Here is a 27,746-nt window from a genome sequence, read left to right as displayed (position 1 = left end):
CCTTTCCCAAGAGCCTTTTTTGCTGCTCTCGAAGCATCCCCCACCTGCAGCTCCACCGCTGTTTGGTGCTCTTCTAGTTCCAGCTGTGCCTTCTCCACTTTCTGAATCGCCCGGTCCTGGGCATCCAGTCTGCTTTCCAGGCGATCAGTTGACTCCTTGATCAGGTTCAGACATTCCCGCTTCTGTCTGGTGAAACCATCCTGGATGGCCTGCATCACTGGGTCCGCTGCACTCTGCGCTGCCACCCCAGGGGTCCGCCCTCGGCCACACTGACTCCCATTCCAGCTTCCACACCACTCACTACTGGCTTCTTGCTCCTGCCCTTTTGCACGCTTCTAATCCTTTTTTCCATAAACCAATGTGAGGAAACCATGCCCAGCTGCCTCAGCCAACAAATCTTCCGATTAAAATCGAAGAAAATTTTGGAAAGGTCCAAAAGCCCAATCAGAGCGGGAGCCACCAAATGTGCAACCTACTCCTCCAGAGTCGCCACCGGAAGTTTCCATTGCTCTTTTAACGACAAAGTTCCAACAGTTCACTGGCTTGGTCTTTAATTCAGCACCCACTCAACTGTTCCAATTTGCCAGCAATTAATTTTCCTGGTCAAGATGTTTTTAACAATACTTAAAAGAAACTTCTGGGCTGGATTCTCCGATTCTGGGGCTATGTCCCCACACTGGTGTGGGAATGGTGGCGCTTTACACCAGAAAAAATGGCGTTAAACGGGCACCGATTCCCTGTGTTGCTGGAGGCTGACATGCAGGCAGCGTAGACCACTCGGCTCCAACTGCCGATATGGCCCGGAGAATTGCCGGGTCCGTGGCGGCACACGGGCACGGCAGCGGCTGCGCTGTGCTACATGGTGGAGGCCGTTCGCGGACCCGGCCCGCAAAAGAGTGCCCCTCTTTGGCTGGCTCACGCACCCGAGACCAGCCCCCCACAGTGCCCCCAGCCCCGAATAAAGACCCCTAGCCCGCGGATCGGCCCGCCCCGACTGTGGCGGCGTTGGACTGAGTCCGCAGCTGCCACGCCGAGTTCCCGACGGATGAGACCACACGCGACCGATGCTATTGGGAACTCGGCCGGTTGAGAGTGGAGCATTGGGGGCGGGCCTCAGGCAAGGTCCGGAGGCCGTCGGTACGCCGCTTTGGAGGGGACAGAGCATCGCAAAAGCAGCGCCGCCCCTGATTTCGCCAAACCTGATTTTGCTGTCGGCGACTGGAGAATCCAGTCGTTGATATTTGAAGTTAATCAGGTTATAAATGAAGATCTACCTTTGCAGAATATGCAAGTTTATCATATAGACATTTCAAGACCATTCTACTTCCTGTGACTGACACTTAATCTTCTCACCATTTCTTGCTTTGGAAAAAAATAGAAATGAAAATTGCTTGTCACAAGTAGGCTTCAAATGAAGTTACTGTGAAAAGTCCCTAGTCGCCACATTCCGGTGTCTGTTCAGGGAGGCTGGTACAGGAATTGAACCGTGTTGCTGGCCTGCCCTGTTCTGCTTTCAGAGGCAGCGATTTAGCCCTGTGCTAAATCAGCCCCATGTTTTTTGTCTGTAGAAGTTATTTTTCTATACTAATCAGCCTTGCCTTCAATTGCTTATCAGCAATAAGCTTCTTGTGTTTGGCCACAATAACCTTGGGGAGTTTGCCAAGATTAGAATGATCAAACAACTGTGTAGCACAGTGGTTCGCACTGTTGCTTCACAGCACCAGGGTACCAAATTTGATTCCCACTTGGGTCACTGTCTGTGCGGAGTCTGCACATTCTCCCTATGTCTGTGTGGGTTTCCTCTGGAAGCTCTGGTTTCCTCCCACAAGTACTGAAAGATGTGCTCTTCGGCGAATTAGACATTCTGAATTCTTCCCCGAAGTACCCGAACAGGCGCCGGAGTGTGGCAACTAGGGGATATTCACAGTAACGTCATTGCAGTGTTAATGTAAGTCTATTTGTGACAATAATAAAATAAAGATTAAAGGGTTACACTGTTACTGTCCTCTGACCATCATTACCCAATATAAAATCTTGCTTTATAAACCAGAATCATAGGATCCCTAGAGTGCAGAAGGCAATTCGGAATGGGCTTCTCCCGAGCTCACTCCCATCGCCAGGACCTCTCTCCCGAGATCACTCCCATTGCCAGAGCTTCTCTCCCAAGCTCACTCCCATCGCCAGGGCTTCTCCTGAGCCGACTCCCATCGCCAGGACCTCTCTCCCGAGTCACTCCCATCGCCAGGGCTTCTTCCGAGCTCACTCCCATCGCCAGGACCACTCTGTCGAGCTCACTCCCATCACCAGGGCTTCTCTCCCTAGCTCACTCTCATCACCAGGGCTTCTCCCCCTAGCTCACTCCCATCGCCAGGGCTTCTCTCCCAAGCTCACTCCCATCGCCAGGGCTTCTCTCCCTAGCTCACTCCCATCGCCAGGGCTTCTCTCCCTAGCTCACTCCCATTGCCAGGGCTTCTCTCCCTAGCTCACTCACATCGCCAGGGCTTCTCCTGAGCTCACTCCCATCGCCAGGGCTTCTCCCGAGCCCAGTCCCATCGCCAGGGCTTCTCACGAGCTCACTCCCATCGCCAGGGCTTCTCACGAGCTCACTCCCATCGCCAGGGCTTCTCACGAGCTCACTCCCATCGCCAGGGCTTCTCTCCCTAGCTCACTCCCATCGCCAGGGCTTCTCCTGAGCCGACTCCCATCGCCAGGACCTCTCTCCCGAGTCACTCCCATCGCCAGGGCTTCTTCCGAGCTCACTCCCATCGCCAGGACCACTCTGTCGAGCTCACTCCCATCACCAGGGCTTCTCTCCCTAGCTCACTCCCATCACCAGGGCTTCTCCCCCTAGCTCACTCCCATCGCCAGGGCTTCTCTCCCTAGCTCACTCCCATCGCCAGGGCTTCTCTCCCTAGCTCACTCCCATTGCCAGGGCTTCTCTCCCTAGCTCACTCACATCGCCAGGGCTTCTCCTGAGCTCACTCCCATCGCCAGGGCTTCTCCCGAGCCCAGTCCCATCGCCAGGGCTTCTCACGAGCTCACTCCCATCGCCAGGGCTTCTCACGAGCTCACTCCCATCGCCAGGGCTTCTCACGAGCTCACTCCCATCGCCAGGGCTTCTCTCCCTAGCTCACTCCCATCGTCAGGGTTTCTCCCGAGCTCAGTCCCATCGCCAGGGCTTCTCTCCCGAGCTCATTTCCATCTCCAGGGATTCTCCCAAGCTCACTCCCATCGGCAGGGCTTCTCCCGAGCCCACTCGCATCGTCAGGGCTTCTCTCCCGAGCCCACTTGCATCGCCAGGGCTTCTCTCCCTAGCTCACTCCCATCGCCAGGCCTTCTCTCCCTAGATCATTCCCATCATCAGGGTTTCTCCCTAGCTCACTCCCATCACCAGGGCTTCTCTCCCGAGCTCACTCCCATCGCCAGGGCTTCTCTCCCGAGCTCACTCCCATCGCCAGGGCTTCTCTCCCGAGCCCACTCCCATCGCCACTGCTTCTCTCCGTAGTTCACTCCCATCGCCAGGGATTCTCCGAGCTCACTCCCATCGCCAGGGCTTTTCCCGAGCTCACTCCCATCGCCAGGGCTTCTCTTCCTAGCTCACTCCCATCGCCAGGGTTTCTCTCCCGAGCTCACTCCCATTGCCAGGGCTTCTCCCAAGCTCACTCCCATCGCCAGGATTCTCTCCCTAGCTCACTCCCATCGCCAGGGCTTCTCCGGAGCCCACTCCCATCGCCAGGGCTCCTCCCAGCCCACTCCCATCGCCACGGCTTCTCCCGAGCTCACTCCCATCGCCAGGGCTTCCCTCCCTAGCTCACTCCCATCGTCAGGGTTTCTCCCGAGCTCACTCCCATCGCCAGGGCTTCTCCCGAGCCCACTCCCATCGCCAGGGCTTCTCCCGAGCTCAGTCCCATCGCCAGGGCTTCTCCCGAGCTCCCTCCCATCGCCAGGGCTTCTCCTGAGCCCACTCCAATCGCCAGGGCTTCTCCCGAGCTCATTCCCATCGCCAGGGCTTCTCCCAAGCTCTCCCATCGGCAGGGCTTCTCCCAAGCTCACTCCCATCGCCAGGGCTTCTCCCAAGCTCACTCCCACGCCAGGGATTCTCCCAAGCTCACTCCCATCGCCAGGCCTTCTCCCCCTAGCTCACTCCCATCGCCAGGGCTTCTCTCCCTAGCTCACTCCCATCGCCAGGGCTTCTCCCAAACTCACTCCCATCGCCAGGCCTTCTCTCCCTAGCTCACTCCCATCGCCAGGGCTTCTCTCCCTAGCTCACACCCATCGCCAGGGCTTCTCCCGAGCCCACTCCCATCGCCAGGGCTTCTCTCCCTAGTTCACTCCCATCGCCAGGGTTTCTCCTGAGCCCACTCCCATCGCTAGGGCTTCTCCCGAGCTCACTCCCATCGCCAGAGCTTCTCCCGAGCCCACTCCAATCGCCAGGGCTTCTCCCGAGCTCAGTCCCATCGCTAGGGCTTCTCCCGAGCTCACTCCCATCGCCAGGGCTTCTCCCGAGCTCACTCCCATCGCCAGGGCTTCTCCTGAGCCCACTCCAATCGCCAGGGCTTGTCCCGAGCTCATTCCCATCGCCAGGGCTTCTCCCAAGCTCTCCCATCGGCAGGGCTTCTCCCAAGCTCACTCCCATCGCCAGGGCTTCTCCCAAGCTCACTCCCATCGCCAGGCCTTCTCTCCCTAGCTCACTCCCATCGCCAGGCCTTCTCTCCCTAGCTCACTCCCATCGCCAGGGCTCCTCCCGAGCCCACTTCCATCATCAGGGTTTCTCCCAAGCTCACTCCCATCGCCAGGGCTTCTCTCCCTAGCTCACTCCCATCGCTAGGGCTTCTCCCCCTAGCCCACTCCCATTGCCAGGGCTTCTCCCAAGCTCACTACCATCGCCAGGGCTTCTCTCCCTAGCTCACACCCATCGCCAGGGCTTCTCCCGAGCCCACTCCCATCGCCAGGGCTTCTCTCTCAGGCTCACTCCCATTGCCAGGGCTTCTCCAGAGCCCACTCCCATCGCCAGGGCTTCTCTCCCTAGTTCACTCCCATCGCCAGGGTTTCTCCTGAGCCCACTCCCATCGCTAGGGCTTCTCCCGAGCTCACTCCCATCGCCAGGGCTTCTCCTGAGCCCACTCCAATCGCCAGGGCTTCTCCCGAGCTCATTCCCATCGCCAGGGCTTCTCCCAAGCTCTCCCATCGGCAGGGCTTCTCCCAAGCTCACTCCCATCGCCAGGGCTTCTCCCAAGCTCACTCCCATCGCCAGGCCTTCTCTCCCTAGCTCACTCCCATCGCCAGGCCTTCTCTCCCTAGCTCACTCCCATCGCCAGGGCTCCTCCCGAGCCCACTCCCATCATCAGGATTTCTCCCAAGCTCACTCCCATCGCCAGGGTTTCTCTCCCTAGCTCACTCCCATCGCCAGGGCTTCTCCCAAGCTCACTCCCATCGCCAGGCCTTCTCTCCCTAGCTCACTCCCATCGCCAGGCCTTCTCTCCCTAGCTCACTCCCATCGCCGGGGCTCCTCCCGAGCCCACTTCCATCATCAGGGTTTCTCCCAAGCTCACTCCCATCGCCAGGGCTTCTCTCCCTAGCTCACTCCCATCGCCAGGGCTTCTCTCCCTAGCTCACTCCCATCGCCAGGGCTTCTCTCTCTAGCCCACTCCCATTGCCAGGGCTTCTCCCAAGCTCACTCCCATCGCCAGGGCTTCTCCCGAGCCCACTCCCATCGCCAGGGCTTCTCTCTCAGGCTCACTCCCATTGCCAGGGCTTCTCCCGAGCCCACTCCCATCGCCAGGGCTTCTCTCCCTAGCTCACTCCCATCGCCAGGGTTTCTCCCGAGCCCACTCCCATCGCCAGGGCTTCTCCCGAGCACATTTCACGTAAGGTCTGCCAACTACAGCCCTTTTTCTACTTTGTTACTTTTGCTCTGCTTCTCTTTCTTCTTAACTTTGGGATCTATCCCTGTCCCCTGTCTGGGAGGCTTCCCGATTATGACACATTGCTCTCACTCACATGATCCCATTTAAAAAAAATTATTTTAATTCTCTTCCTTTTTCACATTTACATCCAAATTTACACCCACCAGCAAGCAACGGTAACAATGTCAATGCCCTGGCCAACTAACCATTCCTCCCACCAACCCCCAAACATCCTTCAACATTTTAAATACAAACATTAAAGAAAATGATTCAGGAATCCACCATCCACCCATGCATAGTCATCAACAACATGTATAGTCCAAACCCCACCCCAACCCCCCCCACCCCCCAAATTTTCCAATTCTTGAAAGCGCATAATAAACAAAGCCCATGAATTGTAGAACCCTTCCATCCTTCCCCTCAACTCAAACTTCAACATCTCGAGTGTTAAAAACTCCAACAGATCACCCAGGCCATGCCAGCGCATAGGGTGAAGAGACTGACCTGCACTCCAACAGGATTCGCCTTCGGGCGATCAGCGAGGCAAAGGCTAAAATATCTGCCTCCGCACCCGCTTCTAGCCCTGGCTGATCCAATTCCCCAAATATGGTCTCCAGAGGACCCGGCTCAAGCTTCACATGTACCACCTTCGAAATTACCCTGAACACCTCCCTCCAATACCCCTGCAGTTTTGGTCAGGACCAAAACATATGAACGTGGTTTGTGGCCCCCCCCCCCCCCAACGTTCACAAACATCCTCTACCCCCACAAAGTGTTGGCTCATCCTCGCCTTTGTGAGGTGTGCCCTATACACCACCTTCAGCTACATCAGCCACATTGAGGCATTCAAGCTCTGGAGCACCTCACACCTTAACCCCTCCTCCATGCCCTTTCCCGACTCTTCCTCCCACTTGGTCTTAATCCCCTCCAGCAGTGCTTTCTCTTCTCCCAGAATCGCCCCATAAATCGACGACACCACCCCCTTCTCCATTCACCCTGTTGCCAGCACCTCCTCCAACAGTGTGGATGCCAGCGCCACCGGAAAGCTCTGTATCTGCTTCTTAGCAAAATCTCGGACCTGCATATACCTGAACATTTCCCCCCGCCCCAAGCCATATTTCACCCTATGCTCCTTCAATCCCGCAAACCGACCCCCTAGAAAAAAAATCCTTTAATGCCCGACTCCCTTCTCCTCCCATCTCCGAAAACGCCCAGCCCACTTCCTTGGTTCAAATCGGTGATTCCCACAAATCACCATTTCCCTTGACCCCATCCCCAGATTAAAGTGCTGACACAACTGCCTCCAGATTTTCTTTTTTTAGAAAATATTTTATTGAAGCATTTATAATTTAAAGAATTTTAAAAATCAAATTTCAACAAGAACAAAAACACAATATACCCAACAAACCCCCAAAGCAGACCCTAGCCAACATTGTGGTATTGTGTGAAGCAAATAATGGCATGATGGGAAAACTAGTCAAGTCTTCTTGGTACAATTGAATTTAACCTAAGACACAGATACAAAATACAAAATGTTCGTCATGAACCTAGAAGCAGTCTCAATAAATAACAAGCTGAACAACTGTCTCTGCCTGTATTAAACAAGTTTGTCCAGTTCTTAAAACAAAGACAAGATAATGATATGAGACTCCAGTCCCCTAAAGGTCAGCAAGGTGACGCCATTGTAACGATTATTACTTATGTTTTACTTTCAATCAAATTCCTGACCAAGCTGTGTTCATGTTATCTTGATCCTATAATGTATAAAAATCGCCTTATTCTTCTGTACTATCGCAGACTTGGGACGGACTCAGCAGTTTGTATTTGACTGCCTTCCGACTTCAAAAGTCTCAGCCATTTACTGCTAGCAGTCAGTTCTAATTTGGAAATAAAGTTCAGTTTTGCCTACCTAATGAATCATGCTTGTATTTCTCTATCACAGTCAAGACGCGGGGAAAATATAAAATACAACATTTGGCGCTGCGAGAAAAAATCTAATATCCTGAGTGAGCTTCCATGAGGGACTGAGAAAAAGTGATCAAAGCCACGACCGGAGTAAAGAGACAGACACCGGCACAAGGTAAGATTGACCTTGGTCTCTCTCGGATCTGTGCTACGACCCCTCATCCCTGTCGGAAGTAACTAAACAGGTGACGGTTCTCGAATCTAAATTTGACTGTGAGTACATTTTTTTTTGTGTAATTAGCCGCAGGTCAGGGACCTTTTTGATCTCGTTTTTCATCCGCATCAGATTTATACAGGCTGTCAATAAGTTTTGGGGTCAGGGACCCTCTCAGTAATTTTTTTGGGGTCATGGACACTCTCAGTAATTTTTTGGGGTCAGGGACCCTGTCAGTAATTTTTTGGGGTCAAGGACCCTCCAATTTGATTTGGTACCAGAAATTTTGTTTTGAGCGTTTTTTTGCCTGGGGCACATTTTACTGACATTATGCGACAAACTTTAGACAAAACTAGCGGCAACTCCCCTCTATTTTTCATGTGTTTAGAAACCCCTTCTCAAGAACATAATATTCGAAGATTGGCTGCAGCGCTGCTTTAAACAATAAATTAGGTAACGATATCTGGCCACTAGGTAACACAGGGAACTTGGAACTTTGACAATAACATTGATGCAGAAAGAAAAAAGCAATCTGGAAAAAAAATGCCGGTTTCAAACTGTTTAATTTTACAGTGGAAAAAAACAGTCCACTTAACGCAATGAACAATCACTATTAATGAGTTTGAGAGATAACGCCCGCAAAAGAGATATTAATGAGTGTGTGAACGGTAAATTGAAAAATTGGGAGACTTTAAAATTGTAATGTGAGCTTTGGGATAGAAAACAGTCAAAACACTAAAAAAGCAATTCGGCAATAAGAAATCTCCTCTCACCAGACAAATAGGGCTAGCTCGTAAGATTATAGGAAAGGAGGATCCTCCCAGTTGCTCTGGCATGCCGATGTTCCCATATTCAAGCGATACGGAAGACGAGGAGAATTTGAACCCTGGACCCCACCCTCATTTTGCGCTCCCCGATCTTGCAATTCCACTGTCCTAAGTCCTGACTCCCACTTCTGATCCCGTTACCAATGAAACTCCTGTTAACGTATCCCCCTTAGCGACACGCACTCGCTCACAGACGCAAGCCGTAAATATCGAACAACCCTTCTCTACGGAAGACATGATAATTGACTAAAAGGTGTTGATTAAAAGATCCACAATAAGGAATTTATAGAAGTGAAGTTAATGAGTTACCGATTTAGAAGCATGCTGGCAATAATGACTAAAGTTTAACATTGCTTTTGAATGAAATTTAGTAAATCAGATGATGTTAACTAACTACTGCTTGGAATGTTGTACTGGCCTTATTATGATAACAAGTGGTTCTTCTGAAGGACAACAAAATGCGTACTCGAATTGTTTTTAAACTAATGGCAAAACATTCAGAATTCCTCTTGCAAATGTTCTCAAAGTTGTTCAGTTCACACTATATCAGTTTAAAAGAAAGTAACTTTACAAATAAGAGTAATTGAAATGTGAATAAGTTTTTAGATTGCGTGAAAAGACGTAAATGGCATCATGCCAAGTTCTCTGCCCCTTAGATTCTGCAGGAAACATTAACCATTTCAGCAGACAGTTGGTCTTTTCTGAATTGACAAACGAAGAAATACATCTCAGAGAACAGCTAATGCCTCTATAATTAATCAGTGCAAATTGACTTAAATGGAATAACACAGATAAAGTTTTCGAAAGAGAATGAAAAATTTTTGTTCAAAATTTGTCCGCAAGGACAAGGGCTGAATCCAAGAGAGAGAAAGAGAGACAGAGGAAGAGATTGAAGGAGAGAGAGAGAGCCAGCGACAGAGACAGGAACTGTTAGAGATAGCGAAAGAGAGCGAGTTAGGGAGAGGCAGAGATGGAGAGGTAGGCAGATGGAGAGAAAGAGCAGCAGGAGTTCCAAAGACAGACAGTTATGTAGAGGGGGAGAGAGATAGATAAGGGAAAGAATTCATATTTCATTTTTCAGACTTTGACTTTAAAAATTATGTTTCAAGCTGTGATTATTTGAATGAGGTAAAGAGATATCGATGCCAACATGGTCTTTGTTATTACTTGAAACCTTCACGATAAAAGGTTCCCGTTAACTTTGTAAGGCGGGTTACATAGAATCTTTACAGTGTCACCTTCGAGCTGTTAATTGGTTTGTACGAAGCACGATTACTCCGTGATTTAAATTATAATCTCCTGCAGATGCGGATAACTCTGCTTAATAACACATAAACAGGGCAAAAAGCGTGCGGACCCTGACATAAAACATCACACACGTAATTTCCTTAATCAATTGTTAAAATTGTAATCGGAAGGACCATCTGGCATCAGACAAAGTGTGCAATGGGTAAAACTTTAGATACAACTTTTTAAAATGGCAGCGTACTGCAAACGCTGTGTGAACAAGGGGCCTCACGGTAGCATGGTGGTTAGCATCAATGCTTCACAGCTCCAGGGTCCCAGGTTCGATTCCCGGCTGGGTCACTGTCTGTGTGGAGTCTGCACGTCCTCCCCGTGTGTGCGTGGGTTTCCTCCGGGTGCTCCGGTTTCCTCCCACAGTCCAAAGATGTGCGGGTTAGGTGGATTGGCCATGCTAAATTGCCCATAGTGGAAGGTTAATGGGGGGATTGTTGGGTTACGGGTATCCGGGTTACGTGGGTTTAAGTAGGGTGATCATTGCTCGGCACAACATCGAGGGCCGAAGGGCCTGTTCTGTGCTGTACTGTTCTATGTTCTATAACTAAAGGCCTATCAACAGTAATAGAAGCTCAACAAGTGATTTAGGAAAATAATAGGGGGTCAACTACTAAAAAGTTAGTTGCTCTATGGAGGGAATATTGTCCAAAATTGAAGGATGCCTCCTTGTTAGCCAGCTGGCAGGATAAAGAATTAAAATTGAGTATAGAATTGACAGGTCTTGAAAACGGAATGCACATATGGAAAAGAACCAAATTAGGCTATCCACCTTGATTAGAAAGTTGCTAAAACACTCCATTAGCTTTTGTTCAGGAATATCTGAGGATAACAAATCTCCCAAAATGAAAAAAAGGGGAGCAAAGTCAATACAAGATTACGGTTAGGAACTTAACAATGGATTCTTGTCTAAAATAACTTCAGATCGTTTCAGGCTGTCCAGATAGGCTCGGCGGTGGTTCAGTTCATTTGAAATAAAAAGAAATAATAAACATCCAGTAATGTCTCTTTCCAAAAAAACTGGGTAAATAGCAAATATTGAAAATTGACTATTCATAGCACTCTCGCAGGAAAGATGTACCTCAACTAGCGACACCTGACCATATTAGGCAGGCAGACACTGCAAATACGGAGCGGTAATACAGTGCATTGATAATGGTATGTTTATAGAACTGTCCCAAATACGAGGTCACCAGCTGCAAGATTTAATAACTTCTGTGCCTGCGCCTGATTGCTCTGTGTTCTATGCTGGCAGCTAATGTTAACCCTGAGTATCACTGTTTAAAACACCCGATAGAGTCCAGATGAGAGAATATAGTGACCCAAGCCTTGATAACGGCATTACCATATCACCTATCCCACAGGCCCAGCTTCGAAACTTTCCCCTATTCACTACTCCACAATGGTGGTCGATTGATTTTGATCCCTCACACTTTTCACCTCCCTTAGATATTCCCAATCCACATGTCACTCTTTGCTACGATCATACAGTATGCTCGCCCGATTTGGAGAACATTTACCAAGACAAAAAAAGGGTCTGCCTTTCTTGTCGATTTACCCCGCAGCCTATGGCGTCAGTTGAGACTTGTGTCACCCCACGTGACCCTTTCTGTCAACGAAGGCTACAGTGCCAAGTCCTTGGGATTTCTGGCAGCTGCACTACGAGGACAAGCTGATCCTTTCCTTAATGATAGTCAAAACCTACCCGCAGGCACTTTAGAATATTTTAAACGCCCATTTGTCCACATTGGCACACTGCACCATCATCATTCAACCCAATCTACGACTCCTGAACTACCCGCAGATTTATGGGCAGCCTCCAAACACGAAGTTGGTCTCACTAATGTCCCTCCTGTTGTTATTAGAATCAAACCTGATATGCCCTTGCCCTCAATTTCACAGTACCCTTTGCGTCCCGAGGCTGAAAAAGGAGTCTCGGTTATGATTCAATCGTTCCTTCAACAGGGAATTCTGATACCGTGCCAATCGCCCTGTAACACCCCGATTCTTCCAGTTCCTAAGATAGGTAGACCATCCGAATGGCGTTTGGTCACTCTCAGTTAGCAACATTAGCACCTCCTGGTGGCTCCACCATCATTCAATATGTTGATGACTTACTCCTTGCCAGCCTTGATTTCATCACTAACCAGCGTGACACCTTTTTACCTGCTCATCAGTCTCCATTCATGGGGATATGTGATCCCGCCCGCTAAAGTTCATAAAGGCCAACGACAAGTCAAATTTTTGGATGTCCTAATTAGTGCTACTGATCGCTCCCTTACTCAAGAATGCATTACTCCTATACTGCAGACCCCATTTCCTACATCGCCCAAGCAGGTGCGAGCCTTTTTAGGATTAGTGAACTTTTGCAGACAATGGATTCCTAATGTTACTGTGCATTCTAAAGAATTAACTCCGTACTCCTCTCAAAATGCTCCTCTTAAGTTTGATCTACCTGATTCAGCAAAGCAATCTTTTATTACCCTGAAAAACCCTGGCTATCGCCCCAGCACACGACCTATGTATGACAGACCTTTTCACCCAAATTCTTACTGCTGTCCATTTGTTAGTCCAGGCAGCCTCCAATCTAACCCTTCACCAACCAGTACAAGTGCATGTGTTGTTACTCGTGTCTTAATAAAGCTCGTAGTCTCAAGTGTGGAGAAGATGCTTTATTGTGAGTTCGTTCAGTTTCCAGAGCTCGACCTAGAACGACCTTCCAGTGCTAACTACCAGCTTTGCTTGCTGTGTGTGTCCTGCTTACCAGCCCGCCTGCTGTGAAGAGTGTCTTGTGTATGTGTTGCTCCAAGTTCTGCCCTCAGTGAAGTGTGTCCTCACTTCCTGTCCTGATCTATTTATATGGCTCTCCCGTGCTCCCTCTAGTGGTTGCTCAGTTGTGTTGCATCTGGTTAACTTGTGATCACCACATCCCCCTTTTTCTCTTAACATATTTTCTGTACATCGTTAAAGAAAATTGTACATCCTGTCCCGGTGTATTTGTAGCTCTCCCTCTGGTGTTTGCTCAGTTGTTTTGTATCTAGTAAATCTACGATCACCCCATCCCCCTTTTTCTCTTTACATATTTGCTGTACATCGTTAAAGAAAATTATAGAAAACAGTTACTTATGATATGCGTATCTATACAGGTGATGGTGCTATTGCATACTGTACAAAGCCAATGTAGTTATATGTCCAATCTCAATAAAACATTTATGAGTCCAAACTTGATGAATTTGTTCAGAGCTTTTTTTTTTTTTTGGTGTTGTTGATGACGTGGTGATATTGATATTGCAAGTCCGCTGTAAATGTTGTTGGTGTTCCTTGTTATTTTAAGTACCCAATGCATCATCCCGAGGTGTTTGCATGGTCACCTCACTGATGTTGACTGGCATGGACTTTTTTCTGTGCTTGGTCTCTCTGGACTCCAGGTGCTCCTCGTCTGGAGTCAGAATCTGCATGGTTTCTTTTGGCTTGGTCTCTCTGGACTCCAGGTGCTCCTCTTCTGGAGTCAAAATCTGCATGGTTTCTTTTGGCTTAGTCTCTCTGGACTCCAGGTGCTCCTCTTCTGGAGTCAAAATCTGCATGTTTTCTTTCGGCATCGTCGCTCTGGACTGCTGGGTGGCCCGACTCTGTGCTTCTGTACAGACAAGCTGAGAACTGTCAGTCTCGCTGTGATCCTGTACATCGAGTGCGATCACCTTGTTACTGTTCTCGCATGCAGTGGGTAGAGGTGCATTGTCTTCTTCTTGTTCATGTGAGCTTGTTAGACTTTCATAGTCTGCTTGCGGTTGCTCAGATACTGCGGGTTTACCTGCATGGTCTTGTTCATGCATGGTGTTCGCCAGGGAGTGTTTGCTTGCATCCCTTTTGGAGTCTTTCATTACTCGCACTGTGGAGCCTGTCATCGCTCGCTCTGTGGAGTCTTCCTGTGCTCTCTGTGTGGCGTCGTCTTCGTCTTGGGTATTGCTGTCATCCAATGTATCGACGAGCTGCCATGGCCTCATGGTGTTGGATTCATCTACCATGAGTAGAGTCGTGTTGAGCTTTGCAACGGTGTCGCTGATGCTGTGATCAGCATGTCCAAATAACTCCTCCATGTCTGAGTAGTATTCTTTGATACCCATTTCATCTTCGTTGGCTTCTTCTACCACGAGTTGATTCGTGTTGAAGTTTGCGACCGTGTCGCTGATGCTGTGAGAAGCATATCCGACTGACTCAGCTGTGTCTGAGTAGTATTCTCCGAAAAACAAATCATCCTGGTTGGATTCTTCTACCACGAGTTGATTCGTGTTGAACTTTGCGACCGTGTCGCTGATGCTGTGAGAAGCATATCCGACTGACTCAGCTGTGTCTGAGTAGTATTCTTCGAAAAACAAATCATCTTTTGTTGTTTCGGAATTCTTTTTGTTCTCTTCACTTTGGGTGGTGCAGACTGCTTTTTTCAGGGTGTTGTGCAAGTTGTTTTTTACTGTTGGTGTAAGTTCAGGCGTTTTTCTGTGTTCTGAGGCAAGAAAATTTGTGTTTACCACTTTAAGTGTCTTATTTTCAATTTTCGGGCATTTCCCTTTTAAGTGGGCGTGGTCGGGATGCTCAGACGTCATGACGTCACGCGTTGGCATGACTTGCGCATGCGCAAATCGGCTTTCGTCCTTCACTGTGCGGTTTCGTTCCCATTGCGCATGCGCGGCTTGCGCATGCGCATGACGATCCGCGACGACGACTTTTTTTGACTGCGCATGCGCGGCTTGCGCATGCGCATAACAATCGGCGCTGCGATCTTTTTCAAACTGCGCATGCGCGGCTTCCGGTTCCGGCGCATGCGCAGACGCGATTTGTAGTTCTTTGCTTACCGGAGACTGCAAAATGTGCTCCAACGCCATTTTTTGCCGTTTTTCGCGGATTTCAGCGATTTTACTGTCCCACCAGGACTGCAAAATTCGTAAGTGATCTTCTCTTCCCGATTTGGACAGGGTTTCAGCGTTTTGGCTTTGTGAGAAATTCTTTTTATTTCTTCTTTTTGATCTGTACTTTTCATTCGCGATTTCTTGCTCTTTTGGTGATTTTTTAAGTTTTGCATCACTCAGTCTCTGTGCAGTTTGGCCTCTGAGTATGTCTTGCTGTTCAAATTTCTCACAGTACTCTTCAAATTTGTTTAGTACCGTTTGTAAGCTGTTTCTGTCTTCACCTTTTGAGTATTTAAATCCATTATAAACTTTCCAAGCTTCATTTCCTTCGATGAGAATTGCTATTTTAATTTCGTCTGAGGCTGCTGCTGCATCATATGCTATGATAGCGAAATCGAACATTTGTTTAAACCTTTCCCAGACACTTCTTACTTTTCCAGTCGTGTCCAGGTGAAGTGGGAATCCAAGGCACATCCTCTCATCAGCAATGTCTTCCCAAGTCGAATGTCCAGCAGGAGATCTCCATGCCATTCTTGGTTGAGATTTCCATGCCATTTTTGTTTTTTTTGTTTTCTGTATCTGCAGCTGAGTTGTCCTGTCATAAGCGTCTGAAATCACTCCTAGGTACCATGTGTTGTTACTCGTGTCTTAATAAAGCTCGTAGTCTCAAGTGTGGAGAAGATGCTTTATTGTGAGTTCGTTCAGTTTCCAGAGCTCGACCTAGAACGACCTTCCAGTGCTAACTACCAGCTTTGCTTGCTGTGTGTGTCCTGCTTACCAGCCCGCCTGCTGTGAAGAGTGTCTTGTGTATGTGTTGCTCCAAGTTCTGCCCTCAGTGAAGTGTGTCCTCACTTCCTGTCCTGATCTATTTATATGGCTCTCCCGTGCTCCCTCTAGTGGTTGCTCAGTTGTGTTGCATCTGGTTAACTTGTGATCACCACAGTGCATACTTCACATTCTATCGTGCCTCTCCTAACGTCTCAGCAAACCCAGCATCTGACTCAAGCGCGCTTAAGCCGCTATGAGGTTTCACTATTGCAAAACCCCTACCTCTTGTTTCATTATGGTTCAACCTTAAATCCTGCTGTGTTCCTCGAACAGCCCCCCGATAACCTTGAAGACCCACCACACGATTGTTTACTTCGGAATCACTTCCTTACCGCACCTCGCCCGGATTTAACAGACAGGCCTATTGATAATCAAGATCTAATTTTTTAATGTTGATGGCAGTTCTTCCATTTCCCCATTTGGCGTCCCACAGTCGGGATATGCTGCGGTAACCGACACTGACGTGCAGGAAGCAGCAGCCTTCCAGACCCCTGTCTCTGCACAAAAAGCCGAGCTATTCGCCCTTACTCAAGCATGTATTTTGGCCACAGACAAAAGTACTAATGTTTACATTGATTCTAGGTATGCCTTTGGCGTGACCCCATGATTTCGGCCGCCTCTGGCAACAGCGAGGTTTTCTCATCTCTGCTGGAACTCCCATTCAAAATGCACTTTGGGTTAAAAATCTCCTCGATGCTATTCAGCTTCCCCGTCAATTGGCAGTTATTAAATGTGTTGCGCACACGAAGGGTGACACTCCTGTTCAATTAAGAAATGCCCGTTCTGATTCAGCTGCTAAAACTGCAGCTTCATCAACCTCTTTAATTGTTCCCAGTGGGGCTAATCAGGCTTTAAACCAGGTACCTGTATTACGGACGACGGGCATGCCAGAGATAGCTGAAGTTCGAAATTTGCAGAGGGACGCCTCTGATTCTGAGCGAACACTATGGAAGTCAATGAGGTGTTCGCACTCCTTGACACGAGACCTCTGGCTGACTCCAGTTGGTCAAGTTTGTATTCCGAATTCTTTATTGCCGTTACTTGTTGATTATTTGCATTCTTGTACCCATCTTGGCAAGGAGGGAGTGGGAAAGCTACTCCTAAAAACATGGTGGCACCCAGATTTGAATACAGCAAACGCGGCTGGATCGATGCGTCATTTGCATGAAACATAATAAGGGTAAAGGTATTAAATGCCCTCCGGGAACCACCCCCTTGCCAGATGATCCTTTTGCTTGTATACAGCTTGATTTTATTGAATTGTCAAAAGCACAGTGTTATAAATATTGTTTAGTAATAATCGATGTGTTTAGTAAATGGATTGAAGCCTTCCCCACCACTAATTGTATGGCACATACAGTAGTGAAGTTGTTGTTAACGGAAGTCATTCCTTGTTTTGGGGTACCCAAAATGGTGAGCTCAGACAATGGACCACATTTTGTAGCTCGGATCAATACTGAATTGTGCAAAGCCCTTGTAATTAAACAGCAACTGCACTGCGCGTATCACCTGCAGGCAGCAGGAATTCTGGAAAGAGCCAACGGGACTTTAAAAGAAAAATTATCTAAATTAACTGAAGAAACTGGGTTAAATTGGCTAAAAGTATAACCCTTGGCACTGTTTCACATGCAAGTGACTCCCCATTCGCGGACCGGACTGTCAGCTGCAGAGATAGTCTATGGTCGGCCAATGAGGACTCCCTGGGATGCCAATGAAAAACCCCTAGAGGGAGTAGACCTCCATGTGATGGGGGAACAAATGCAGAGCTATTTGAATCAATTAACACTTTCTTTGAAGTTTCTTCACTCACAGGTAAAACAGGTACATCTACCAGTAATGACAGGGACAGCCGTCCCTCGATATCCAGTGGTCAAACCCGGAGACCACGTGTTGGTAAAAAAACTGGGACAGAAAGAAACTAGGACAACGCTGGAGCGGACCATTCCTCGTACTACTGACGACGCCAACTTCGGTCAAACTTGAAGGACGTTCAAGTTGGATACATATATCCGATTGCAAGAAGATAGTCTCCAACCCAGACGAGAACACAGGATGAAGATCTTCAGTATAATTTTTGGACTTTCTGGACTACTTAGCCTTGATGGCCACTCGGTAGTAAAAAAAACGAACTAAACGAGACCTGCCCTCCAATACCTATTTACATATGTCATATTTTTACGCCGAAAAATTGAATATTAGTAAGTGTTGGGTTTGTACCCATATCCCCGTCCATTCGAGGGAAGGAATACCTCTCCAATCCCTCCCCTTTCATACCGCAGAAACAGTTGAATGGATTTTACGACAAAGTCAAACAGGCATCAGGGGAGATAGGGGGAATATGAAAATATGGAGATCTGCTGGCTATGACATGACTAAATTTTCAGCTTCATATCAACCTACCTATAATCATGCCTTAAGCACTATACCCACCCTTAAGCACTCCCCCTCGCGAGCAAAAAGAACAATTTCTAAAACGGAACGGGCAAGGCATCCAACAAATTGATCTACATGGCCTCAGCATTGGAACATCTGGCAAACGTAACTGCAACAGAAGCCAGGGACACTGGACAGGCACTGGCCGAGGTCTCAGCTGAGCTAGTGGCTGTCCGGACCGTGGCATTACAAAATCGACTGGCTTTGGATTATCTGTTAGCATCGCAGGGAGGAACGTGCGGTATTGTAGGCCAAGAGTGCTGTACTTACATTCCAGATGGCTCTGAAAATATCACTAACCTGGCCGACCATATTAAGAAACAGGTTGCTCAAATTCAAGAAATTGGCAGTGAATTTCACCACTATAACCCGCCGGGTTGGCTAGGGTCATGGATTATTTGACTGGATCTTTAAGGCCTTTATTCTACAGCTACTAATGCTACTAGGGATAGGATTGCTTTCCTGCTTGTGTAAATGCATTTTCAAACGTATCATGGATATACCTATTTAGCTAGTTGTCATGATATGACAAAAGGGGGGAGTGTGGTATTGTGTGAAGCAAATAATGGCATGATGGGAAAACTAGTCAAGTCTTCTTGGTACAATTGAATTTAACCTAAGACACAGATACAAAATACAAAATGTTCGTCATGAACCTAGAAGCAGTCTCAATAAATAACAAGCTGAACAACTGTCTCTGCCTGTATGTAAACAAGTTTGTCCAGTTCTTAAAACAAAGACAAGATAATGATATGAGACTCCAGTCCCCTAAAGGTCAGCAAGGTGATGCCATTGTAACGATTATTACTTATGTTTTACTTTCAATCAAATTCCTGACCAAGCTGTATTCATGTTATCTTGATCCTATAATGTATAAAAATCGCCTTATTCTTCTGTACTATCGCAGACTTGGGACGGACTCAGCAGTTTGTATTTGACTGCCTTCCGACTTCAAAAGTCTCAGCCATTTACTGCTAGCAGTCAGTTCTAATTTGGAAATAAAGTTCAGTTTTGCTTACCTAATGAATCATGCTTGTATTTCTCTATCACAGTCAAGACGCGGGGAAAATATAAAATACAACAACATGGCTGACATAAACAGTGCCACCTTCCCAGCCCCCCTCCGTTGGTTCTCCTGCCCTTACACATCTCTCTCATGCCTCCCCTTCCCCCTCCCCCTGTTGACAGCTTAATTTTTCTTGGAAGAAATTGATGAACGGCTGCCACCTCTGACAAACCCCTGTAATGAACCCCTTGAGGCGAATTTAATTTTCTCGAGTTTGAGAAACCCAGCCATGTCGCCAACCCATACCCCACGACTTTGGGGGCTCAGAGTCCCTCCATCCTAGTAGGATCCGTCTCCGGGCTCCCAGGGAGGCAAAGGCCAGGACATCACCCTCTCTCAATCGGCCTCTCTCAACCCCTGGGCTCCCAGGTCTTCCGACGACTAGTGGGTAAGCGATTTTCATTTTTCATTTCATTTTTCAATGCAAAGATCGGCACCTCTGGACTTGGCATCACCCTCATTTGTAATACCTCTGACATAACGTCAGCAAATCCCTGCCAGAAACCCCTCAGCCTCGGACATGCCCAAAACATATGAACATGGTTTGCAGGACTCCCTGCACAGTGTCCACACCTATCCCCCATACTCTCAAAGAACCTGTTGAATCGCAAAGACCTCACTCTTACCCATATTCAATTTGTATCCCGAAAACCTGCTGAGTTCCACTAATATCCCCATAATCCCTCCAATTCCCCCCCCTCCCCAAATGGGTCCGATATGTACTAAAGTAGATCGTTCGCGTTAAGCGAGAACTTGTGCTCCACCACCAACCCCCCCACCGCACCCACCCCCGCCAGACCATCGACGTTCTTAATGCCATTAAGAATGGCTCTTTAGCCAAGGCAAACAACAGTGGGGAAAGTGGGCATCTCTGCCTCGTCCCTCGCGCAACCTAAAATAGTCTGATCTCAGCCGATTCGTCCGCACACTTGCCATCGGTGTCTAGCATAGCAACCGGACCCAGTCCACAAAGCCCTGTCTGAACCCAAACTGCTCTTGGACCTCCCATAAGTATTCCCAGTCCACCCGATCAAAGGCCTTCTCTGCATCCATCGCCACCACCACCTCAACCCTGCGCCCCTCTGGGGGCATCACAATTACGTTAAGCAACTTTCTAATGTTGGTCGCCAAATGCCGCCCCTTAACGAACCCAGTCTGGTGCTCCCCTAGTACCCCCAGGATGCAGTCTTCGATCTTTGTGTCCAGGATCTTCGCCAGTAGTTTGGCATCCATATTTAACAGGGAGATTGGTCTGTATGATCCACAGTTTTCCGGGTCCTTATCCCACTTTTAAATGAGGGAGATCGACACCTGTGAGAACGTCGGGGGAGCACTCCTTTGCCTCATTGAAGGTCCTTACGAACAGCGGTCCCAACACCGCTGAGAACTTCTTGTAAAATTCCACCGGTTACCCATCCGGTCGTGGGACTTGCCCGATTGCATCGCCTCCAGCCCCTCTACTACTTCTACAAGCCCAATTGGGACCCGCAGGCCCTACCAGCTCCTCATCCACCTTCGGGAACTCCAACACTCCCAGAAGCCACCTCATCCCCTCTTCCCCAGCTGGGGGTTCCGACTCATACAATTTGCTATAAAACACCCCAAAACCTCATTCACCCCCGCCGGGTCCAAGACCGTATTCCCACCTGTGTCCTTCACTTTCCCAATCTCTCTCGCCGTTTCTTGCTTCCTCAACTGGTGCACTAACATAGAAATGATAGAATTTACAGTGCAGAAGGTGGTCATTCGGCCCATCGAGTCTGCACTAGCTCACACCTCCACCGTATTCCCATAACCCAGTAACCCCACCCAACACCAAGGGCAATTTTAAACACCAAGGGCAATTTAACATGGCCAATCCACCTAACCTGCACATCTTTGAACTGTGGGAGGCAACCGGAGCACCCGGAGGAAACCCACGCACCAACGGGGAGGATGTGCAGACTCCGCAGAGACAGATACCCAAGCCGGAATCGAACCTGGGACCCTGGAGCTGTGAAGCATTGTGCTATCCACAATGCTACAGTGCTGCCCTGCTTGCTTTCTCCCCATATTCATATATCGCCCCTCTCACCCTTTTCAACTGCCCTACCGCCTTACCTGTGGCTAGCAGCCCAAATTGCATTTGCAACCTCTGGCGTTCCTTTAGCAGCCCTTCCTCCTGCGTATCTCGTGTCCACCTGCAGGATTTCTTCCACTAGACTTCCAACTCCACCCGTTCTGCGTTCTCCCTATGCACCCAAATCAAGATAAAACTCCTCCCTGACCACTCCTTTCAGTGCCTCCCAAACCTTATCTGCCGCCTCCTCCCCCGTATCATTAATCACTACATATCCCCGGATGGCCTTCCTCACCCGCTCACACACCTCCTCCTCCGCTAACAGTCCCACATCCAGCCTCCATTGAGGGCACTGGGCCCCCCCTTTGTTCACTCGTAAATCCACCCAGTGCGGGGCATGGTCCGACAAGACTATTGTTGAATACATTCACCACCCCGACCAACAACGTATTATCCAACACAAAGAAATCTATTCGAGAGTAAACTTTGTGCACAAGGGAGTAAAACAAAAATTATTTTGCCTTCGGCCTCCCAAATCTCCACGGAACCACACCCCCATGTATTACATGAACCCGCGAAGCTCCTTAGCTGTATCCGACACCCTGCCCGACCTCGAGCTCGATCGGCCCAGTCTCGAATCCAGGACCGTATTAAAGCCCCACCCCATAATCAGCTGATGAGAGTCCAGGTCAGGAATTCTTCCCAGCACACGCCTCAAATTCCACATCATCCTAGTTCGGGGCATAGATTTTTACCAATACCATCAGCATTCCCTCCAGTTTCCTGCTTACCATAACATACCTTTCACTTTTCCCCAGAGTCAGCCACTATATTTCCTACATCGAACACTACCCGCACATTGTCCAAAATCGGCTTCCCCTTCGTTTTAAAGTCTGAATGAAATACTTACCCAATCCATCCCTTCCTCAGCCTAACCTGGTCCCCCACCTCAGCTGAGTCTCTTGCAGCATGGCCACTTCCGCCTTCAATCGCTTTAAGTGTGCAAACACACGGGCTCTCTTGACTGCCCCATTCAATCCTCGCACGTTCCACGTGACTAGTCTGGTCGGGGGTACCCACCCCCCCCAATCAGCCATAGTCCATCTTGGGCCAGCCTCCAGCCCGTGTCCCGCACCTGCCCACTGCCTCCAGATTTTGAATGTCGCTACTACTACTGGACTCTGAGTATTTCCCCCGGGCAATCGGGAGTGATGCTGTTGCCAACGCCCTTAGCCCCGAACACATATCCCATTTGTGAGCTCTTTTCTTTTTCCATGCGTGGACCATGCTTGCCCTTGCTTGAACGAATTACAAAAACGATGGATTATGCATATTCTGCCCACTCCCAGTCCACGCATATGCAAAACTCCCAAGGTCAGTCAGAACTTGGTAGTCCCTTCCCCCTGCTCCACGAAAAGGCAAGTCTGGGTCTCATGCCAATCCCTTTTAAAAAAGCTTTGCCAATTATTTTAAACTGAATTCAAAATCAGCATTTGGTTCCCTATATACCTGGATTATTCCAGGAGCAGTACTACCCTGAATCCATTCTCCCTACCGCAGTCCCAAAACAAAATAATAAGATCACAGTTAAATAATTACCAAGTATTTTAAAGAAAGATTTTCAAGAGGCCTCTGAAAAGAACATTCAAGTCATATCTGAACAAAAGGCTAAGAATGACTCACATCAAGCAGTGTATGAAGATGTTGATCCTGGAAAACGCTGTGCAAAAAATCCAAGTCCTTTTCACTGCAATCTGTTAGTGCATGGATTTCCTCCAAACTATCCAGTACCTGTGAAACAGCCCCTGCAAATTCAAACAAATCATATTTTTCAGGTATTTGAAGAGATAAATATTGATGATGCATTTTGTTGTTCATTTACCAGGTCAGATGAAAATGACATAGAAATGGTCAGATCGGTGATAGCATGGTCGAAGAACCAGGAAAAAAGTGATGTGTTGAAATGGTTACCATACAGATATGTTTTATCACTTTCCAGGCATGGTACTACCTCGTTAAGTAAAGCAAACTAAAAATAAATCTTCATCAATGTAAAGCTACATTTTGTGAGATGTAATTGGTGAAAACGGCATATCTAAAGGGAAAGTTAAAAAAATATATTTCCAGTTTGTGTTCTTTCAAATATGGATAGTTATTTAATGGCTTCATCCTTAGTTCTCAAGAAAATTATAAACAGATTGAAATCGACTTAACTAGGAAACTTCTAATTAGTAAGTGAAACTTTCAATCTACATTGCTCATTTCTCTATCTATTCTGGCATTGTCCATACTTTTTACTTTAGCAGTAATCTTACAGTGAAATTAATATAACATTATAATTTGAGCTAGCACTTCTGAAGGAGACGAAGGAATAACAGGAATTTAAAATTGATCCATCAAGTAGCAGGCCGAATAAGAGTAAAGTAGTATATGACAGGCAAAAAAAACCTGAAAATTGCCATCTTTCAAAAGAGCTTGATCAGTGGGCCTAATAACTAGTTTAATTGGTTCCAGTTTTACCCAATCTTAAAGTGAGAAGTCAGTTTGATTTTTACAAAATCTCCAAAACAGAAATTCTGATGTCAATTTTCACGTTGCCTTGGGTTGCAGCAGAGTTCTGCTAATTAAGTTCAGCCCAAGGTTCTTCTTTGTCAGTATGATACTAGAGTTACATAAAACTATGCATTTATCCATAGGATCATCACTGACAATTTTCCTTAAAACCCCAACATCTTAAAATTAACAGAAAACAGCATCAGAAAAAAGGTGCCCTGTCATTTAATAATTTGATTAATTTGCTGACAGCAAAACAAATATTAAGAAAAAACACTAACTTTATTGGCTCATTTATTTTTTGGGTGAATCTCCGTGTGCTACAATGAGGGATGCCAGCTTTATGGGCAGTTTTTACGGGCACTTTGGGAATCCAATGGCAGCATTCAGCATTCACAGATCAATTATAGCATGATTTTATACATCGTAAATATCTCTCTTAGTTCTGCTCCACCAATGTGCTTTAATCTAAACTACTAGATCATATATGTTGGTATTCTTTTCTTTAAAACTGTACCAATATAAATTGGTTGAAATATTACAAGTATTGCTTTAAAATTTTCACTTGAAATAAAAACGTTTTAAAAGTTTTGTTTTCCAACTAAGTGGATTCTAAGGATTTTTCCTTTATTTACTTTGAAATTTTATTAAATTTCCTATTTTAAAATCGTCAATAAGGTTTCCTCAGGTCTTCTCCTGCTCCATTGATGCAACTTATGAAAATGGGGTCAGCACCAAACATCTTCTGAAGTTATGGCAGCGGAGCAGAAGTTCTGAGGGATTTACCAGCTTATGCATTTCCCGTAAGTTACGACAAAATCATCTTTGGATTCTTCAAAATGTTGCCGATAATAAGCTACCAAATGACATCAGCATTGCACTCTCCATTCTTCCAGTTCCTTCAGCTGCTTGACTCCTATTTTTCTATTATGGCTTTCTTTTGCACAGCCCCATTATCATCTACATGGTTTTCAAGGGTTAGATTAATTTTATCTTATGGACGTGTCACTCTGCCTATTACCATTATCTCATTATAGCATTTTGGTTCCTGTGCTCAGATCACTTTTTCCCAATGATTTCAGTCTTGGTCAGTATATCCTTCCATCTGGTCACCAGTCCTCTTCCTCTAAATACACTTCCTAAACGCTTCTATCTTCCATAACAATTACCCCACTTTCAACCTCATCTGCCTTGATAAAAGCTCTTGAATTTGTCACCAGATCCATGTCCAGCTTCCTTATATTTTGTCTTTGAGGCCCTTCATGCCATTTTCTGCCTGGTCTTTGGTCAAAATCACCTAGAGTCATGGTATTCCACAGCACAGAAAAGGCACTTTGGCTCATAGCATCTGCGCCGGTCAAAACCAACCACCTAAATATTCAAATCCCATTTTTCAACACTTGGCTCGAAACCGTGTGCCTTGGCATCCCAAGTGCACATCTAAATACTTCTTAAATGCTGTGAGGGTCTCTGTCTCCACCACCCTTTCAGGCAGTGTTCCAGACTTCCACATTCCTCTGGTGAAAAGGTTGCCCCTCACATCCCTTCACCTTAAATCTATGCCCCCTGGTCATTGCTCCCTCCACCAAGGGGAAAGGTTTCTTCCCTTCTACTCTGTCTATATCCCTCAGCATTTTATGCATCTCAATCTTGTCTCCTCTGCTCCAAGGAAAACAACCCCAGTCTATCTAATATCTGTTCACAGCTAAAACTCTCTAGCCCAGGCAACATCCTGGTAAATCTCCTCTGCACTCTTTCCAGTGCTATTGCATACCTCCTCTAATGTGGATTCCAGAGCTGCACACAATACTCTAGTTGTGGCCTAACTAATGTTTAATACGGTTCCAGCATAACCTTCCTGCTCTTAAACTCTATGCCTCGGTTAATAAAGGCAAGGGCACCACATATCTTCTTAACCATGGATTTACCTGCCCTGCTACCTTAAGGGACCAGTGTACATGCACATTAAGATCCCTCTGATCCTCGGTGCTTCCCAGGGCCTGGTCATTTATCATGTATTCCCTTGCCTTATTTATCCTGCCCAAGTGCATCACCTCACACTTATCCTGATTGAATTCCATTTGCCACTGATCAATCCTTCTGACCAGCACGTCTATAACCTCCTCACTATTTACCAATCCACCAATTTTCATAACATCTGTGAACTTACTGAGCAACCCTCCTACATTCATGCCTAAATCATTCATATAAACCACAAACAGCAAGGGCCCCTACACTGATCCCTGAGGGACCCCATTGGACACAGGCTTCTCATCAGGAAAAACACCACTTGACCAACGCCCTCTGCTTCTTGTTACATAGCCAATTCTGGATCCAATTTGCAAAATTTCCATATCAGTCTCCTATGTGGGACCTTATCAAAAACCTTGCTGAAGTCCAGGCAGACAAGTCAAATGCATTTCCCTCAGCTACACACCTGGCCACCTCTTCAAAAAAATTCAATCCAGTTGGTCAGAAATGACCTCCCCTTAATAAAATCATGCGGACTGTTCTTGATTAATCCCTGCCACTCCAAATGCAGATTAATGCAGGTCTCTCAAAACTGATTCTAATAGTTTCCCCACCACATAGCTTAGACTGATTGGCATGCAGTTTCCTGGTTTATGCCTTCCTCCCGTCTCGAATAATGGTGCTACAATGGCTATCCTCCTGTCCTCCGGCACCTCTCCTGTGGCCAGAAAGGAATTGAAAATTATTGCCAGTGCCCCTGCTATTTCCTCCATTGCCTCACTCAACAGCCTGGTATACATTTAATCTGGCCCTGGAGATAGGCATACATCTCATGACAGGTCATTCAGAACCTCCTCTCAATGTTAATTTCTTTACTTTTATCATATTCCTTCTCCCTGATTTTTATACCCACACAGGGCCTTTCACCAGTGAACGCTGACACAAAGTATTCATTTAGAACCCTACCTAAGTCTTCCGGCTCCACACACAAATTACCACTGTGGTCCATAATGGGCCCTACTCTTTCCCTAGTTATCCTTTTACCCTAATGCACTTGTAAAACAACTTAAGATTTTACTTTATTTTACCTACTAGTATCCTTTCATGTCCCCTTTTTGCTCACCTACTTTCCTTTTTAAGTTCCCTCTTGCACTTGTACATTCTATGCCCCTCTAAGGCTTCTATTGTTTTGAGCCCTTAATAACTGCCATAAACCTCCCTTTTTCTCGTTATCCAATACTGTATATCCCTTGCTATCCAGGATTCACTGGATTTCTTAGTCCCGCCCTTTTTCTTGATTGGAACATGTTGCCCTGTACTCTCCCTATTGCCTTCCTAATGGGTCCCAGTGTTCTGTCACAGATTTATCTAAAAGTGACTTCCCCCAATCCACTCTGACCAAATCATATCTGATCTTATTAAAATTAGCCTTCCCCAGTTTAGCACTTCGATTTCAGGCCCATTCTTGTTCTCTCCCATAACAATCTTGAATCTAACGGAGTTATGATTGCCATCTCCAAAATGCTGCCCAACTGATAATTCAACCACTTGCCCGACTTTGTTCCCTAAAATCCAGGACCACCCCCTCTCTTGTGGCCTTCTACAAACTGACTTAAAAAGTTCTCCTGGATGCATTATAAGAATCCCTCTAAACCTTTCACACTATGACTACCCCAGTTAATGTTGGGAAAATTGAAATTCCCCACTATCACTACCCTATTACTTTTACACTTCTCTGAAATTTGCCTTCATATCTGTTCTTCTATTTCTCTCCGACTGTTAGG

At 47.1% G+C, this 27,746-nt stretch overlaps 1 protein-coding gene across 16 annotated transcripts in view; it reads right to left on the bottom strand.

Annotated features, from left to right (window-relative positions):
- Positions 1-27,746, bottom strand: part of caska (calcium/calmodulin-dependent serine protein kinase a) — a 740,678-nt gene that overhangs the window by 251,863 nt on the left and 461,069 nt on the right. For all 16 annotated transcript variants that reach the window (XM_038802093.1, XM_038802098.1, XM_038802088.1 and 13 more), the window contains one exon: positions 23,122-23,243. In XM_038802093.1, the coding sequence (XP_038658021.1) occupies positions 23,122-23,243 (122 nt within the window). The remainder of the gene's footprint in view (positions 1-23,121; positions 23,244-27,746) is intronic.

This window comes from Scyliorhinus canicula, chromosome 7 (genome assembly GCF_902713615.1).
Source record: "Scyliorhinus canicula chromosome 7, sScyCan1.1, whole genome shotgun sequence".
Lineage (NCBI taxonomy): Eukaryota > Metazoa > Chordata > Chondrichthyes > Carcharhiniformes > Scyliorhinidae > Scyliorhinus > Scyliorhinus canicula.
This window is presented reverse-complemented; position numbering and strand designations above follow the sequence as displayed.